This window comes from Daldinia decipiens (assembly GCF_022478715.1).
Source record: "Daldinia decipiens strain CBS 113046 unplaced genomic scaffold F4813scaffold_13, whole genome shotgun sequence".
In the NCBI taxonomy this organism is placed as follows: Eukaryota; Fungi; Ascomycota; class Sordariomycetes; order Xylariales; family Hypoxylaceae; genus Daldinia; species Daldinia decipiens.
The window spans coordinates 723,138-741,086 of NW_026054556.1; the positions used below are offsets into that span (position 1 = coordinate 723,138).

The 17,949-nt window shown below is 47.0% G+C and overlaps 6 protein-coding genes across 6 annotated transcripts; 3 read left to right on the forward strand and 3 right to left on the reverse strand.

Moving 5' to 3' along the window:
- Positions 1–988: 988 nt before the first annotated feature.
- F4813DRAFT_357063 (uncharacterized protein) lies at positions 989–1,780 on the reverse strand. Its single transcript, XM_049243065.1, has one exon. It carries the CDS (start codon positions 1,658–1,660, stop codon positions 1,382–1,384), a length of 279 nt encoding a protein of 92 aa, XP_049100487.1. The 5' UTR covers positions 1,661–1,780; the 3' UTR covers positions 989–1,381.
- Positions 1,781–8,377: 6,597 nt separating this feature from the next.
- F4813DRAFT_357068 (putative riboflavin biosynthesis protein Rib7) lies at positions 8,378–10,451 on the reverse strand. Its single transcript, XM_049243066.1, has one exon. It carries the CDS (start codon positions 9,962–9,964, stop codon positions 9,008–9,010), a length of 957 nt encoding a protein of 318 aa, XP_049100488.1. The 5' UTR covers positions 9,965–10,451; the 3' UTR covers positions 8,378–9,007.
- An 18-nt stretch (positions 10,452–10,469) lies between these two features.
- Positions 10,470–11,462, forward strand: F4813DRAFT_51805 (uncharacterized protein). Its single transcript, XM_049248592.1, has one exon. It carries the CDS (start codon positions 11,040–11,042, stop codon positions 11,361–11,363), a length of 324 nt encoding a protein of 107 aa, XP_049100489.1. The 5' UTR covers positions 10,470–11,039; the 3' UTR covers positions 11,364–11,462.
- Positions 11,463–11,633: 171 nt separating this feature from the next.
- Positions 11,634–13,749, reverse strand: F4813DRAFT_357070 (FAD/NAD(P)-binding domain-containing protein). Its single transcript, XM_049243067.1, has one exon. The coding sequence runs from the start codon at positions 13,030–13,032 to the stop codon at positions 11,668–11,670; it is 1,365 nt and encodes a 454-aa protein (XP_049100490.1). The 5' UTR covers positions 13,033–13,749; the 3' UTR covers positions 11,634–11,667.
- Positions 13,750–14,001: 252 nt separating this feature from the next.
- F4813DRAFT_51830 (UBC-like protein) lies at positions 14,002–15,557 on the forward strand. The gene is made up of 4 exons (XM_049248593.1): positions 14,002–14,236; positions 14,367–14,461; positions 14,527–15,260; positions 15,346–15,557. The coding sequence occupies exons 1-4, from the start codon at positions 14,175–14,177 to the stop codon at positions 15,424–15,426; spliced, it is 972 nt and encodes a 323-aa protein (XP_049100491.1). The 5' UTR covers positions 14,002–14,174; the 3' UTR covers positions 15,427–15,557.
- Positions 15,558–15,964: 407 nt separating this feature from the next.
- F4813DRAFT_380405 (uncharacterized protein) lies at positions 15,965–17,928 on the forward strand (the record flags this gene model as incomplete). The annotated part of the gene is made up of 3 exons (XM_049245561.1): positions 15,965–16,229; positions 16,286–16,928; positions 16,980–17,928. 3 exons carry the CDS (start codon positions 15,965–15,967, stop codon positions 17,926–17,928), a joined length of 1,857 nt encoding a protein of 618 aa, XP_049100492.1.
- Positions 17,929–17,949: the final 21 nt, after the last annotated feature.

Genomic DNA, 17,949 nt, shown 5'->3' on the forward strand with positions numbered 1-17,949 from the left:
TTGTCCCTGATGCTACAGCTGCATTGTTGATTTGACGGACTCTACACCATGTGCGTCATTGCGAGGGCGATAAAATATTTCTAGACAGGTAGACAAGGGGTATTAATCACGCAGGACAATAATAAACAACCCCGCGTGATGAGTTGTCTAGGTACACTGTGAGAATCTGCAAGGCGAATGACAAGTCGTCAAGCCTTGCCCTAGCACATTGACCGCTTACAACTGGTTTGTTTCCCTAACCACAACAAGTTGCATAGTATTAGAAGTGAGAGAATTCCAAATAAGCCTAAACTTACAATACCTATTTCGATACGATCTAAGCTTGGTTCTGATGTATCTAACTACAATAAGCAGCGATGCTGAACCAGATATATAGAAACTTTGGAATGGGCCGAGGTTGAGTATCGATAATATTGAATACTCGTGGGGGGAGGGCCAAGGCCAAGTAAATACCTAATAAGTGATAAGTGCTCTTTTCCAAATGGCTTTGCCTTACCGACCTTAGGGGTTGAAGAGGCACGGGCCGCTTCTTAAATCTGTAAGGAGTAGGTAGGTAAGCACTTTAACTTAGCCTTAATTACTTGAAGTACAACGGCGATACCATATACGGACAGATGATTTCCTTTCTTACATCCCTTTCCAATACAGGTTAATACCGGGCAAGAGATAGCCATGAACTAGTCTCGACCAAAGCAGTTACTACGCTTCAAGGAGAAGCATCATAGAATATCCCTCTATCGAGAGCCTCGTCCTGACGGTGATATTATCACTTTGGCCTGGTTACACGACGATTCAGGTGTCTAAGACCCCTTGCATGCAGCTGGGTAAGCCACGCGGCCTCATAACAAAATGACTAGGGTTCTACCACGGAGGATTAGGGTAGGTTATCTATTCAGGGGTCCACGAATGTGTCCTGTCATTTATGACAGAAGCATAAGCCGTCCCCAGCACGGCTCCAGCTTTTGACACGAGATTTCTTCCCCGCGCTCATCATAATTAAAGCCTCGCAGCCGTGGGGTCCTAATGAGATCCCCCAAGGAGGCACATGTATTACCCTTCCAGGCGTTGAGGACAAGAGGAATTAGTCAGTCTCGAACATTGTGATCTCAAGCTAAGGACCAATTGGATATCATCGACCAGACAAGATAAGCTTGGTCTGCAATCTTGATTTGCAGGTGGCCTGTCCATTCCATCCAGAGAATCGCCCGACGACTATTAGAGACATACTCTATGACATACTCTATCTTACCTGGCATTCAGAGTGATCTGGCACTTCTGCACCTCCCCAACAAACTGGCTCGTGACTGACATTTGTTGCGACTTGATTTATGCGCAGGATTTGTGGCCTAATGATCCGAGCCTGTTCATCGACGTCCCATTCTTAGATCCCCACATCAACGGCAACCAACGTATATTGACCTATAACAGACCTATAGCATGTCCTAGCCGTCACCCGCAAACATGTACTCCCGCCAGGTTGTAAGTGGTGTTGATCAACTCGGCAATCTACCAGAGGGGTTAATTTGTAAGTTGCTCTGTGTGGGCGAATCTTACTCGCGTGGTAGCTGGGGCAGAACGGCCACAAAATCCTCGTTGTTGTGAAGGCAAGATTTGGCGAGCCGTGCGGCGCCACTGGAAGCCCAACAACTGCATAGTTCATGAGCGGAGGCTATGTCTCCTATAATTGGCGCAGATCTTTCGAAATTTGGGCAGCGATACTCAGTACTTCGACATCATCCTCCACAATACTTGGGCGTATATGGACGAAGCCTTGATGTACAATCTTTTACCGAATTTTACACCTTCTGAAGGGGTGTGATCCTGTGGTATACATTATCGAAAAGCGCCTCCTCAACATCCGCACCGGTTCGTCCAGTAGCTTCCGGTTCAGCAGCCCGCAGGTTTCTCATCAATCCTCAGACCAAGAAAATAGTACTAGGTATCTATTCGCAGATCCACAGAATAACCGTACCTCGATAGCTCAGAAACGTAGACTACCTAGCAACTAATCCATGTTGAAAGCCTCTTGAGATTGGTGCGATTAAGCTAGCTCTCTCTCCCTCTCTCTCGAAAGTGAATGCATCTAAGGAAGGGAAGTGACCGGAACACGGCGACTGGTCTGGCAGTTTCACCCCTCTGTCGACAACTTTACCCAATCCCATATTTGCCAACTCTGCAGCTTTCTGGGCATGATGCCTCTAGGTGACATGTGGACGCCTCGCTATTCTTAGGAAGAAGGGAGAAGGAGGTCATAATGGCATGATGCTGCATTGGCGGTGATCGCGGTATAACTATGAGCGTCTGTCTCATGTATCCCGGGTTGATCTGAATGTGGGTAATGATCGGAGACCACCTTTTACACCAGGTAGTTCAATAGTGCTTCATCACTAGATATATTAGATATATTATTAGAAAGATATATCGTATTGCCTAGGCTATTCGATATGCAAGAAGTTGTCAAGACTTTTTCCTTATGAAATGAAATATTATTAGTAAATAATGTCATTATCTACCTCAACTTAGTTAGCCATACTATGTCGTACTATCTTAATGTTAATATGAGAAATGTTTCGGGGATATCTACCTACATACATACCATCATTGTACTAGATACTTCCATCTCCTATTCATAGGCCATACGCTTTGTAACAGAGACCCCCAAGCCTATGGCCCATGCTACACGTAGCTCACATCATTAGATACGTCATCGAACGATTCATAGGCAGACAACGTTGCGAGCTAATGCTACCGTCGGAGGCGTTCCCGAAATGCCATGACTATCAGACTTTCCTAAGCCACCGTGTCGACTATCTATGGCGCCGTCCATTGAGAGAACCAAGTTACCCAGGTAGATACTCGGAAAATGCCCACATGGGACGGATCTCGCCACACCGCACTTTGAGAGGACTATGCATGTATACAGCCAGCTATTCAACAAGGGATCACCGAAGCTTTAGGTAGTCCACCGCCATATAGCGGACGAAAGGAGGTTCGTATACATATAAGTAGGTTATACTAGCCATTTACAGAATTGCCTAGCTTCTCGACAATAGATGAATTGGGTTCTATTACGAGGTCGATAAGCTTATTGCGTATATAGACTATAAATAACCCGTACCAATAAAAAAGATTGGACTGCTAGATCTCTTTTATATGAAACCAATATTTGATATAAGACTGTAGTCGCGGGAGTGCCCACCTTTATTTCTCTTCCCCTAGTCAACTTCTGCTATAGCGTATCTACATTACTTAGGTAGTATTCAAATCTCCACTCCCTGTCTCCCTCCCTTCTCCACATGCATACGCACGCACGAACTACTCGGGCTCCGTACAAGCTGGAGAAACCTAGAATACACATTGACTCGAGTCTTGGCGTCTCGAGGACCTTTGTGCTGATCGTATGTTCCTAGCGGCGCGCGACTTGGCCCCCTTGGCCTTTTAGTCGCTGCATGCCTCGTTAGCTAGCTTCAACTCGTATATCCATGGAAGTCATAGCCAACTAAGCATGCTGGTCTCGCTCAACGAGGCGGTGGCCTGATACGGCTTATTAAGGCTCTAGCCTCAAGTGAGGCGGAGGAGGCTTACTCTGCATAGTATGAGGCTCGCACTTTGGTAGATCTGGGCTGGACTAGAGTTTAGCCCTCATAGCAGGGGTAGGCACATCGTTCCGACCCGCGATGGTTGCTAGTACTATGTAACCCTCAGTAACCCTGTTAGGCTTCGGTAGCCTGCTACTTATCTGTCTATGTGTCGTTTTAGTTGTGACGTTCTTATACTCTTTCGAATAGGTTTAGGGTTAGTTGCTAACTCTATAAGTTGGCTTTACTTAACTTACATTTCCATCTCTCTCATGAGGTAGTTAAAGAAAAAAAAAGTTGACGTTAATTAGAACCATGTCAACTACCATTTTAATAAGATAACTCTAATAAGAATATGTTGCTTATGTACTGAAAATAGCGATTACTATAACCTAGGCCTTACATTTAACTAATCATAAATGTTAGTTACATCGTCTTTTCGCTCTAGTTAACCACTTAAATTTTGTGTTTCTCTAAACCCAGGCTATTAGACAGTGTTTGCGAAAGAAATCGCCTCTATAATATCTTAATAGCACAATACCTCTAGCTAACCTAGTCAGTTCTAGTAAACCTATATCAATCATAATATAGGTTGGTGGGGTTAAACGGATACTCAAAAACGACTCGATAAATAGATAAAAGGTCTCGTGCAAGACGATTAGATATACTTTCATGATCTTTCAATCTTACATGTGTAGTACGCTCTATCCTGTTGGCTTATATTTCGAGTGCGTGTCTTCGGTGCGTCATAAGGGTAGTAGAATAATACGGCACAACATAAGGCGAGATACAAATTAATCGCCCATCCTCTTAAAAAGCAACTCCTTGAGTCCTCGCAAAAGACTTGGTCAATACATACAAGCTTAGTAAGGCAAACGGTAACTTAAAGCATGTCTCATTTTCTATATTGTGTCTCATATTTCCGTGGGGAGGGGCTGCCGGCTTGTACCGAGATCCGGGAAAATGGTAATATAGCACGTACAGGACCATCCTATCGGGGAATTAGTAGAGCTCATTCTCCACCGTACGTAGGTATTTATATGATACGGGCACTTACTTCGGCTGCCGGTTCTCCTATAGATAACGTACGAACTGATAGTGTTACGTGAGATATATGACGAGTTCCTTCGAACATTTCCTTCCTAAACCCTCGAACCCTTGGAGCCTTGATACGACCTCCCGTACCACTATAGACGCTACGTCACCTTCACCGCCATAACGGTGTCGATGTTCATGATACATAGTATATACTTGAGCTCTACTTAAGGCTGACGGCCGGGTGGGAGGACTTCTTTGGGTAGACTGTCAGCAACCATATGATATTGAACCCTGAACGGGGTCATCATCTGCTTCTTCTGGAAGCGAGCTTTAGGTGATACGTGCAGCCTGGCTACGCTAATGCCGCTTTGCTTCCCCGCAGCGGGTAGGGCAAGCCTATTGTAGTCTACTCGCGGGGTATGTGCAGTCAGTTGAAGCTCGGAAACAGGATATAAGCTGACCAGACTTCATTTCCTCGGGAATGGTGAGGTTAGCAACAAACCCCGAGTATAGCTGATGGCGACAAGGCTGTATACAATTGTTTGCGAGCTGCGTCTCGCGTACCATGGCGCTCGTAAGCCACATACGGCATAAGATTCCGGGCGACTTGGTGTCACATAGTCTTGCTTCTGCAATAGGACTTAGAGCATCTGGGCTGACGGAATCCAGAATGCCATCTGAGTAATCGAGCAATAATCCTCGGGCGTATGGAGCACTTGTAAGTTACCTATACTTCTGACCAGAGACAGGCACGACAAGGGCTGCTACGGCATGGCATCGTTACCAGCACCATGCCGGACGGTATGAAAAATCCTACATCGATTTCTATAGAACCGGGTTCGTCGCTCTGCCATGTCCCAATAGAGCATGGGTTTGACCTCGTATTGTAAAATCCCGAGCCACATGATCGTCAAGACGAAAGGGGCGGGAATAAGAAAAGGTGTTAGCTACCATTACTAGGTATGCATGTGTTCTTTTCTTTTCTTTTTCGGACCACTAGAGAATGGAAGCGGGATCGGGCCGCGGGCCTTTGCTACGTTTCGAACGTTCGAATACCACCTCCTACTCACGGGAACTTAGTAAGATGCAACCGACAGTCTGGATCCAGCTCGCTAAAAGCTGACGAGGGGTGAGGGGTCCCGAGCTCGTCGTCAGATCTGCATGGGGAGGATGAGCGCTAACGCACGACCTCCGATGCAGGCGATAGAAACCAATTACTGGATCGGCCCGGGGCAGTTCGCTCCCAGCAACCAATACGATCTTCATGTCTTGCATTCCGTCGTCCCACTTTGCATACCTATCCGGTTGCGAGAGTCGGGGTTAGGTGGATGCTTGAATGATAGCTCTATATGCAGTAGGTATTGCGTAAGCTGACCATCAGGCGGGTAACATACATATTTACATTACAGGTTGTTGGGTGGTTTATCCCAGCCTTAGGACAAGCCCTTTATATCTCTATCTGATACTCTGTGCATATGCACGTTCGCCCACATTCCTACTCGAGGTATGCGTGTGTGTGTCCTCGGGACTCTGTACTCGAGCGTGTTGACGTATAGGGCTGGCGCGAGCGTGGGGGATGCCGTATAGCGTATAGGATCCAAGCATCGACATAGGCCTGGTAAGGCAGCAATGCTGCAACTCGGCCAATATTTCCAGGTCTTCGGTGACGGGCGTAGGGTCTCTATTCCCATCAACGTGGTTATATCCATCGCCAGCGCCACAGGGTCATGTTTGCTACCGAGGGAGAGGAGTACAAGACAGGTCACTTCGATAACCCGAGGCTGTCACCGGACACAGCATACGGCGGGCCGAACTCCCAACCAATATATCTCTGATATATATCTCTTGGGGAATAGTAAGCGAAACGCTGCGTAACTCAGCTTTTGCTTCGTATGCAACTTAACTTCAATGCGGCTATGACCAACAACAACTACACCGCCGCTGATCGTAAAGTGACGACAACAATGCCAGCGCAAGCGGCAAGGTCGGGCGCATTGTCATTCCTATGCCACCACCCGAGCATCATTTTCGTGAGTCATTATTGCCTTGGGTACACAGATCTTGTACCGAGGTGTTACAGAGAGACTCTCCCTTCGCTAATAGCGCATGTGATGTTGTGATGTTGTCAGTGTAGTGACGCGGTATCTAAAGGGGCTTTTATAAACTGACGGCAATAGTGATGATAACGATGATGGTAACTTGAGATATAATAACAAGTTTAGAAAGACGCTAGAAAATTCTTATAGTTAAGTAAGTAATTCAAATCTGGTGTAGGTGGTCAGGGCGCATGGTGGCTCGTCGGGTAGCTTAAGAAGACATCAATATACTTTTATTTACATGATCTCGAAAGCAATTGACTATCTATATTGTGTGAAAATTCTTTCTGATATTTTAGATCGTTTTATGTTCGTAGTATATCACCTCCAACCAAATCTTAGGTGCCCTTAGTCTGCCTAACTATTACTTAGATGTTCGCCTTGGCTTCGGCAATGATGCGAACATACAATAGAAATTATAAACCTATCTGAAACGAGACCACTGATAAAATAGCGATTTCTCTATTTAGATATCGTAATAGTCTCCCCGTGAACTTTCTAATAGTTTCTGACTTTGCTACTTCTCTTAGATGTGGGTACATCATGACTTTGTGACTACTATCTTAATATGAGGCAGCACTATGAGATAGCTACATATATAACTGTAAAGCCAATATACAGGAGTCGAGCGGGGTATCGAGGTGTATTGTGTGGGTTCTACATATAGATAACTATATAGATAACTACTAGGATCTTCTATGCCAATATAACATTACCTCTTCGGGTCATACTTATAAGGCTCACCTGTTAGCATTCTAGATGAGACATCTAGAGTAAAGAACACTTCTAGTATGTATATCCGTAGGCTCTCATAGTTAACTTAGAGTTCTTCGCGGAACAACGAAGTTGTTTCCTTGCTTCTTGCTCCACCTCATGATATCGCCTGGGGGTTACCCTGGGATATATTAGATAAATAGGTACCCAGTTATATATCTACCGTTTCAGCGCCCTAGTTAGACCCACAGTCCTTTATATAGAAGCAAAGCTTGGTTTTCTATTGTTGGATTGCACTGTAATAACTGTCTAGAAAGACGCCGTACCTATTTAGTACAACTGATCAGAAGTTACCTAACCTACCTAATATGAAGCATTGCACATCTGTATGACTACCTTCGACCATATACATCTGGAGGATATGTCTATAGCATAGAGAGAAGCTAAAAGGTATATCAGCTCCATAGTACTGTTGAGCCTAGTGGAGACCGAGTCCCGACTACCAGCCCTGGCATAAAAGCATCCATCTTGACTCCCAGCTGAACCAACATCGTAAAGAGGTATAAAAGATGTTCATTCCTGTTAGAACTCTGGAAGGGAAACCGAAAGTAAATGATATTCTTCGTACGTGTAGTTAGTGGCTTCTGAACTCCAGGTTGAATTCCTTGCGGAACGACGGAGTTATCAAATGCCTTCTAAGTCCACCTCATGATAATTCCGAATAATCAAGTACTTCCCATGGCAACTTTTCCCTCTGCTCTTAACAAGTACCTATTTCATTAACCCAAGCTCTCCTAATGATCCGGGATGGAAAATATTCTATAAAAAAATGAAAAATAAAACGTACAACACCGGGGATTCACTGGTCGTCACCGACCCAGTTACTAATCCGGCGGTAACCAGTTTATCGACGGGGAGAGCGGACGGGATCCCGAGTTTTCTAGATCCTATGGTCGTACGTGAAGGAAAGGGGTTGTTGTTGTAGTATATATATCGTATCTTAGCTGGAATATTCCCTAAATCCATCTGGCTTATACTACTTATAAAATACAACTTCTTGAATATAATACCACGAGAAGAACTGGGTTGAAGGTGTTATCTGGAATTCTAGGCGAAAATATTGGTAAAGGTACTATCACCATGCCTCTTATAACTACTTGATAGATAGAGTCTAATACGAGCGATTCAATCCGAGTTTAGATAGATAACTACCTAGATAGGTAGTATTTCCAAAAAGAACATATAGGTCACGTCCGTAAAGATCATTATCTATGTCCTATAGCTAAGGCCTAGAAAGTTTTGGCTAGTTTCGTCCCGCATGTAGACGTGTAGTTTCGATGGTAATATCGTCCGCATGTTGAGTTCCTTGATACCTGACATTGTTGATAAGTTTATAGTTTAAATAAACCGATATATGAAAGATCGGGACCCAAGATATCAAGGACCCAACGCTGGAGAAGATTTGAGACAACTCCACGGGAAGATAAGTATCATCATGTCGAAATAGTATTTGGAGCCACATGATCATCAAGCACGACGCACTCAGAACCTTATAAAGGACCATTAGCATAGCCAGAGGTATTATTCTTGGGATGCAAAATTTCCACATAGGACTAGATCTTCTCCAAGGGGCATATATGTTATGTTTGAAAGCCGAGCTACAGGTCTCGGGCTACCGCCAGGATTGACACTTCGAGGTGGAGAAACGAAAACACTCCCCTGACCGAGCCAAGTGGGCGCGATAGTTATTATAACCGAGTCAATTAGCTGTGAATTTTCCCGAGAAAGAAGTGAGTTGATCACCTCGCCGCCGCCTTCGATCATGATACTCTGTAGCCCCTCGTTTCGTACGGCTGCTAAGATGGCACGCCAATCGAAACGACGATTGTCCGGACCCACACCAGATACGGTATTTTGAGGTTGGGTTAGGACGATGAACTTCCCGCCATGGCCTTGTAATAATTTCTTCTTATCTTCAGGTGGGTTAGGTATAGCTGTTATGATGTATGGAGCCAAGCCTTTGCCTGCCCGAGCTAACTTCATCACTTTGCTCTCGGAAGTGAAATCCCAACGTAATCTTGGGTCGATAACTATGGGTCGAGGGTGACGCGCAGTCATGGCGCTGTTAGTTTCATCGATCACAGATTGCTTGGTTGAGATGGAGGCAAGCCCTAAGAGAGCGCCGACGCCAGCTGTATCGGCGGTCGGCGAAGTCTCCAAGGGCGCAGCATCAGCCGCGAGACGACAGTTCAGCCCTGGGTCATCGGCTATAGCTGTTCCGACCCCAACGCAGATAGCATCGTGGCGACTGCGAAGATGATGGGTCATAGCTTTTGATTTTGGACCTGAAAGAGCCGTCCTAATACCTGGCCCGAGGGATAGCGCTGAATCAAGCGAAGTGGCAAATGTTAGTGTGACGAAGGGTAGCTTAGACGACGAAGATACGTCCTCTGGAGAGGATGTTGGCTGCAAGGGTGGTAGATGAGGCTCTAGTCGCATCGCCACGATGGACGGTAATAGTAAAGAAAGTTCACTCATTGGAAGGTTTTCTCGTGGTAGTGATCAACTCGTCTGGTCGGAAAGTAGCTGTATTAATGAAATTTCTTGATATAGGTATGATCATTGTAAACTACCTACCTAACATAGGTAATGGGTGAGTTACGGCTTGTTAAGGAAGAAGAATGATATGAAGTTTGCCGATAACTTGGTCGCATTTGGGTTATAATAATTATTCGGATAGTACGAATACTATTGAATCCTATTGATTCATAGAAGCGAACTTTTGCCTTTTAGTAAATAAATATACTTTCTCTTATGCACAAAGAGGGACATTATCTTCTTAACCGACAATTGATTGAAATTACCTACCTACTTGGACGTGCTTATGCATCTATCACTCACTATGATTTCTTTGGAATAAGACCTTTAAGAAAGTTGTTGAGCCTTCGAGTCTACCTAGGTACCTAGATAGTATCTGCTTAAGTAATTTATGGGGCTGCATGTATAGTACCTAAGCGCTGTGACGCAGTTTGTTTGAGCTACAATTCTTAAAACATCCCACGACGGAGGCATCCGAGTCTGTTCACCTCCTCTACTTCTTCCTGCTGTAGTAATTATTTCTTTTTATTTCTTTTTAATCCGAACCTCTTCTACTAAATAATAGTTATCTGCCAAGATCGTGCCTTTCTTCCGCTAAGTCGCTAAGCCGTAAAGCCGTAATACTGGATCAGCCATTCACTTTGCTCCATCCACGCGTCCCCCTGACGCTCCGCCACATCTCCAAGCCAACCCTTTGATCGCCCAAGGCTCGGCGCCAACAAATATAATAGCCGATTTTCCGAGCGCCGTCCATTATTTGTACCAGGCAAAAAAGAACCCTCGACCCCAAAATCTTCTACCTTTCATACACGCTTCCGTCCTTGGTGTTCGTCCTATCAAGTCGACTTACTCACCAGAACGATCGACCATCTTTACAATTCGCACTCAGACGAACCCTGTCCATCGGATCGAAGTGCAAATAGATCTATAGATCTATACGATCCGATCCGAGCCCTACGAGCTACACCTTAAGAGTCCCACCTCCCTACCCTCGACATCATATTCTATCGTCGCCATGGCCGACAAAGCCGATCACCCCCCGGCCTACGCGCCTCCTCCACAAGCGCCTCAAGCTTCATACCAGCAAGGGCCCTACGGCGCTCCCCAGCAGCCCTACTACCAGCAGCAACCGGGCATGAACTACGGCCAGCCGCCGCCCCAGGGTGGCTATCCGGCCGGCCCGTACCCCCCACAGCAGCAAGGATACTACCAACAGCCAGGCTACGCGCCTCAGGGCCAATACCAGAACCAGCAACAGCAGGGCGACTCACGCGACGGCTGCCTGGGCATGCTGCTCGGTGCGCTTGCCTGCTGTTGCTGTCTGGATTGTCTGTTTTAAGGGAAAGGAGTCGAGTGAAGTGAAGTGAAGTGGAGACATTTCCCAGTTTGATGTTTTTGTCTTGGCACAAGCCGAGATGTTATCAAGGGGAAAGAGGCCGGGAGATGATACGATACGCATCAGAAGGAAGCATGGCGTTTTTGGTCCTACGGAATTGGTTCTTTTGTAATTATACGGTGATATACTATTTCCGAGCAGTCTACGACGGGAATCGCGTCAAGTCAATTCCATTGTATTCGCTACTGCTACATTTATCTATCATGTTCGTGTCTCTATACAATGCGGTAAAACTAGACTCTAACTTCTATGCGGTTACACCGTTTGCATGCCCGTTCGTGCAACTATTCGCCTGGCCATCTGCATGACTACTAGCCTCACCCGTAAGCGTAGCGTACAGCTCGTCGAACCTCTCGTCGGCGTCCTTTACGCAGTCGTATGAGTAGATCATGCGCTGAACCTCGGGACTGGCCCACTTATCCGGAATAGGTGTTCCTTTCTTCATGCCCATCGCGAACTGTCTATCCCTCTCCTCCTTCGCTTTACCCTCGCCTAGGTGTAGCGACCGTGCAGATGACGCGGCTAGGTCGACCAGTATCGTCGTTCGGTCCTTCCTCAGTAGCTCGTAGACTTTGAGAGCCTTGGAAAGAGCATCCCTATCTGAACCGCCTCCTGGTGCGCGGCTCACCACCTCTGCCAACACGGCGCCGTCCTCGATGGCCATGGCAGCGCCCTGGCTAAGGTGGGGTAGCGTGGGGTGGCAAGCGTCACCGACCAGAGCAACAGAACCAAGGATCCAGGTATCAAGGGCGCTGTGCGAACGCAACCTCCACTCGCACACCTCACCTTCGGGCACCATGTTTAACATCTTTTGCACGACGGGGTGGAAATCCGCGTATACATTTAGCATGGCAGACTTGCTACCGCGTGTCGTGTACGTGACACTTGGGGCTTCGGCAAAGTTGACATCCGGTTGGCACGTTGATAAGTTGTAGATGGTCTTGTTGCTAATAGGGTATGCTACGATGTGCCGCTTCTCGCCTATCCATCGCAGCGCGACATCGGCATCTAGGAGCTCAAGGAGCTCCGGGTCATGTTCCATCTGGGACCGCGTGAGCATGATCCGGTATGCGGCCTGTCCCGTGTCTTCGACGTCGCCACTAAGATTTAGAGTGCGGAGCAGAGCGGACCGCACGGTGGATTTGATGCCGTCGGCGCCGAGTAGGATATCGGTCTCCACCTCGTACGGGTCGCCGTTACGTGGCTGCACCTTGAACACCGTCTTGCCCGGACCGAAAGATGTTACGTCGGCGAGCGACGTCGAAAAATGGAACTTGATGCTTGGCTCTTTTTTGCATCCCTCATATAAGCCACCAGCTAGCGACGCGCGATGTCCTGTGCAGTGAGGGTATCCGTACTTCTCGGCAATGTCTGGCATTTCGACGTGTACAAGTTCACGGTTCGAAGAGCCCTCGCGGATGCTTGAGGATTTGATGTTAGTAGCCTCGGCAAATATCTCGTCCCAGCAGCCCCAACGGTCTAACACCCGGGCCATGTTTGGGGCCAACTGGATCCCGGCTCCGACGAATCCCAAGTTCGAAGCCGTCTCATACACGTCGACGTGCTTGAACCCCTTCTTAGCAAAGGCAAGGGCGCAGGCGAGACCGCCCATACCTAAGATGAAGTGACATCAGTCGCTATGCTTCTTACTTTTTCTTCTTAATCGCATGTCTAGATTATATAACTCACCCGCGCCGATGACGGATATCCGCAAATCCCTATAATCGGACATATTGACTAGCCAGACTAAGAATAAGGATATGTAAAATGGGGTGTTATGGTGTGTTATGGTGTGTTATAGTGTAACGAAGTCTGTCGTTTACTGAAGCAGAGAATACCTAGGTATTTGAAATACGACAGCAGGTGAGGACACCATAGGCGTAACCTCTCCCTAATGAAGAGCGGCTCCTAGGTAGGGCCGCCATTAATAGCGAGCCGGACATTCTGCCGTGTTTCTTTAGATAGTTATCCCGAGGGTCGCGAAGGAATCAGGCAAGTCTAGAAGTGGAATCCATAACCCTTAAACAGGGGTGGGGGCGTTCCTCTTGATTGCCGGCTAATGAGGGGTTGTCCTATGGCGACAAGTGTATGTCGGCATTAGGCTGGTGGGTAGGAGAATCATTTCGCCTTTTGTTGATCATATATATTTAATGAGGGTAGTCGCCGATCCTTTTTTCCCTCTGCATGTCATGCTTTAGTTGAGACATCGTCTGTGATCTTGCATGAAACTTGTAAGGTATACGCTATAACTACGCGCATTTGATATCTACTATGTATGTATAGTAGTGGGATTGCCGTGAGATTGCTCGTCAGATATTGGAGGACCCAGATACTCGGGACTTGGATCTAAGAAGGACGCCGCTCCAATCTTAAATCTTATTTCCACGTGATAATTATGGCATAGCAATGGCGATGGCGATTACCTATGGCAACATTGCGAAGTACATGCCTAATTTCGGCAAGTGGGGTATGAATTGAACCAAGCAGACAGACGGAATGAAGCAGCTCAGACACCGAGTATCCGTACCTGAGGTATACATACATGTATCTTAGATTAGAAGTAGATGGCTATCGATAAGAGCTTATAATGCCTACCTAGGTACCTACCTAACCTATGTAGGTACTAACGATATCCCTACGCTTAGCTGAGCACAGCCATTTGGCGACGCATAAAGGACTAGAGACCCAAGATGTCTCAACGTCTCAGTTGCTTCTTCCATCTTCAACATTGAATCTGCTCTGCGAGGTGATAAGATGCCCTCCTCTAAATTTAATGCGCTACCAGCGCTGAGAAAACAGCATCTCTTGGTCGGGTTGTACGCGACGCGTTCTTATATACACCTCTACACTTCTATTATAACACCTCTACTATAACTCCTCTACTATAACAACTCTGCTATAACAACTCTGCTATCCGCTGAATCCAAAGCTGACTATTAACTATAGCGCTGGACTTAAACAGACGTACCCCGAAGGCGTTTTTGTAAGCCTTACTCCTGGCGACCCTAATCTTTGGTCCGGAGTGCTTTTCGTTCGGGATGGTGAGCATTTCGGATACTCGCATAATCGTCGCAGCGCTCAGGGGTTTCTAATCGATGGGTAAAAGGTCCTTATGCTCCCGCCGTGCTACGATTCCAGATCTCCTTTCCCGACTTATATCCTAGACTACCACCACTAGTTACCTTCTCGACCGATATGTTTCACCCCTTAATTACACCTCTGAGCACGTACATGTATTCGACCGACGTTCACGATAACGGTACCGTAAGCGCAACCGATGCGGAGCGATTACCGCCCGGAGGTTTTAGCTTGAGGCATGGATTCCCCGGCTGGTTTAGGCGCTCAAGCCGGGGCCAAAATACTGGTAGTGGTAGTGGTCGGCAGTCTAGCGGACAGCAGGATGAACAGCATACGCCACATCGACCACCTCCTCCGTCGATGAGTAGTGCAGGCACGCCCGGGTCTAAGGGGTCTGCTGTTGGTACATCACCTGGGTTTGCCGAGACGAATAGAAAGGAAATTTCTGCGTATGAGGTCCTTCGATATATACGTAGCACCTTCAGCGACGAAGACGTGTTGGACTCTATCCCTCTCGAGGCTGCCGGAAATCCCGGTGCCTGGCATGCTTGGCGGACATATCGCATTGACAATGGGAAGGAATTCTCCGACACCTCTAACCCGACAGTTGCCAAGCCTGTATCTAAAGAGACCCCCGATTCTCCAAGGAGGCCAGGGGAATGGAATTGGGAAGGTGTATGGGAAGAAAGGGTCAAGAAAGCTGTGACTGCAAGTCTGTCCGAACCTGTCTTATTTGGTGGAGTGGGTGCTGCTGACGATGTTGTAAGTTTGACCCCTATTCACTTTGTTTGCACCTTGAGTACCCAAGGAGGTAAGCATGCACAGCTACTAATACCCGGCCACTCAGATTCGCTTTCTGAATGTGGAGGACAGTGACGTGGATGCTATAAAAGATGATCTTCTACGAACCTTGAATCACGACTCCTGATTCGGACTTGCCTATATATATTTAGTGGAAGGCGCATTTATATTGTGCTCTGGCGAGGATGGCTTTTCTATTTAGTTTCTAGTTCTTGATACCCAGCACGATATACATTCCATTTCTATTTTTCACTTCCCACCACCAATCCTCCAGCATATGAGGTATCTGGTATTATTTTCGTAATCCTACTACTATTCAGTTGCTTTTACAACCTAATTTCGAATTCAATATCCATCCTGCGACTTGAGAACGACTGAAGCATTGGCTATGTCCGAACAACTTCATCCCGGTATAATCTGTGCCATTGTTCTAATCCCGGCCGTTCTGATTGTGATTGTCACCTTAACGATTTTAAAGGGGTTTAATCTCATATCACATCTCTGCAACTGCCGATCAAAGTCACGAAGCGAACAGCTGGCGCCAACGCACCCTACCAGCCTTATAGACAATACGGGAGGAAGTTTTACGACTATTGAGAGTAGTTTCATTGGCCAGGTTAGAAACGAGTCGCTTGGGTCTATTGTTCGGCCGTTGCCCGTTCACTATGCAAGATAGCCCGTCGTCAGGCATGGATATCCCATCGCCGCTGCATATAATAAAGAGAGGAAAGTCAATGCAGATCCTCCGCTACACCCCTAGGAAGATCAGCAACGAAAGTGTTGATGATGGTCCTAATCGGCCATTAACCATTGTAAAAAATCGGAAATATCAGAGTAGATCCATTATAAGAAAACCTTCTACTCGTGTTGAGGACCCAGTTCTCGACCGAAGCTTTCGGGAGCAATCGGGGTGCGTTGTCGCGAATACTGGTAATATATTTCGGTCTTTATGCAAATAACCCACTCCGTTAACGACCAGATCACAGCGTCGAATAGTGCTTGGGATCCCATCACTCCGAAACCTAAAAAAGTTTCAGTATCTCGCCGGTCATCAAGCTTATATGCTGGACGACCGACATCTCCTACATTTCTCTCGAGGCTACGGTCATTATCCACTCGCAAGACCCTATCTTCCAAAGCCGCTTACTATCAGCATAATTTGCAGGCTTTTAGCAGCTCCCCAGATGAGTCAATACTCAAGCCTTCTAACGGATGCGCAACGACCAGTTCATGGGATCAGTCGTCGAATTCTGACTATTCAATACCTCCTACACATCCTAATGAATTCGAGACAAACAGATTCGATAGCCGCTCTTTCACAAGTGCCCAAGGACTGGATGGTACTTTCCCTGATCCCTACGTACTCGTCCCGCACGTCTCCATTATATCGGAGTCGAAATTTTTAGAAGATGGACAATCGAATATTTGGGCAGCTATTGAGATATCGGGTCGACTGTTCCATCCCCGGGCCGATGACTCAACATATGACGCCGACCAGGTTCCTTTCACACCCGTTCACCATCACGACATGGGTTTATCAAGATATGGCTACCTATATAACATAAGGATAGATCTTTTACCAGTCTCGGAAGGCAGTATTGTCGATCTTATAGGTGATACTACGATCAGGTATGTTCCTCTGGCACGCCCTAGGGTATCCGCGCTCATTTGAGCCGACAGGACATTAAGCCCCGGCTCTAGCCTCCTCCTATTAGCCTGTGTCCGGCTAGGGAGTTCAAAATCCAGAAAATCAAGAGCATCTGTGGATGATCCTGATAGTCTCATTGCCGACCTTGAAAACCAACTGGGGAGTGCCCAGACCGAATACCTGCAAATCAAGGTTCATTACTGTCATTCGGGATTTCCTGCATTCGGTGACAATATTACTGAAGACGATGCTGAAGGCAATGTTTCGACGTATCAAACTCGATTAGAAACGGCAGTGATAGGGACCATAAAGCAGCATACTTCAACGTCTGCGTGGTCTCCTCGACCGATTTCTATAACCAATCCTTTATTTCCTATTATTGCTTCCCACTGGGGACCAATTCGTGCCAACGAAGCCATGCAAAGAATCATATCGAATCGTCCGAGCTCCCACAGGGCAGTTAGATGGATAGGAATGGAACATCCCGACAGAATTGAAGATATCCTCCAAGTACCAACCCGGACAGGAACAGCTCCTCCCGTCCCCCAACGGCAGGCTAGTCTCAAGCGGTTGTCCCCGGAAAGAATCTCCGACCCGGCCCGGAAAATATGGACAGAACTGCGCCGGACGTCCTCCGGCAACCGCCCAGCCTCTCACGTAAGCAAAGTCAACCGACTCTCCGCCGCTACGACTTTTGTGGAGGCGCCTAACTCCAACGCAACCATACACCCGGGGTCAACGCGGCCCGAGTCTAGGTCCGAAGTTCAGCGGCAGCGGGAGATTATACGGGAGACTGCAGTGCGCAATAGAAGGTCTATAGGTGCCGATAGTCTGAAGAGCTTGGTGCCGTCGGTGATCGATACAGATCCGGGAAGTAGGGACGATAGCACTCTTAGTTCCCCGAGCCCACCAGGTAAACAAGAGGTGCAGTGTGACAAACGTAAACGGGAGGGGCGTTGGAGTTTAGGAGGTTGGTGGTGAATACTTGAATTAGAAAGTGAA

What these genes read in the sequence shown, in the direction of transcription:
- F4813DRAFT_357063 (XM_049243065.1), bottom strand. Translation starts at nt 1,660, where the DNA reads ATGAACTATGCAGTTGTTGGGCTTCCAGTGGCGCCGCACGGCTCGCCA.
- F4813DRAFT_357068 (XM_049243066.1), bottom strand. Translation starts at nt 9,964, where the DNA reads ATGAGTGAACTTTCTTTACTATTACCGTCCATCGTGGCGATGCGACTA.
- F4813DRAFT_51805 (XM_049248592.1), top strand. Translation starts at nt 11,040, where the DNA reads ATGGCCGACAAAGCCGATCACCCCCCGGCCTACGCGCCTCCTCCACAA.
- F4813DRAFT_357070 (XM_049243067.1), bottom strand. Translation starts at nt 13,032, where the DNA reads ATGGGCGGTCTCGCCTGCGCCCTTGCCTTTGCTAAGAAGGGGTTCAAG.
- F4813DRAFT_51830 (XM_049248593.1), top strand. Translation starts at nt 14,175, where the DNA reads ATGCCCTCCTCTAAATTTAATGCGCTACCAGCGCTGAGAAAACAGCAT. An exon ending in CAGCATCTCTTGGTCGGGTT is followed by an intron (nt 14,237 to 14,366) that starts GTACGCGACGCG and finishes TATTAACTATAG; the next exon opens with CGCTGGACTTAAACAGACGT. An exon ending in AGTGCTTTTCGTTCGGGATG is followed by an intron (nt 14,462 to 14,526) that starts GTGAGCATTTCG and finishes GATGGGTAAAAG; the next exon opens with GTCCTTATGCTCCCGCCGTG.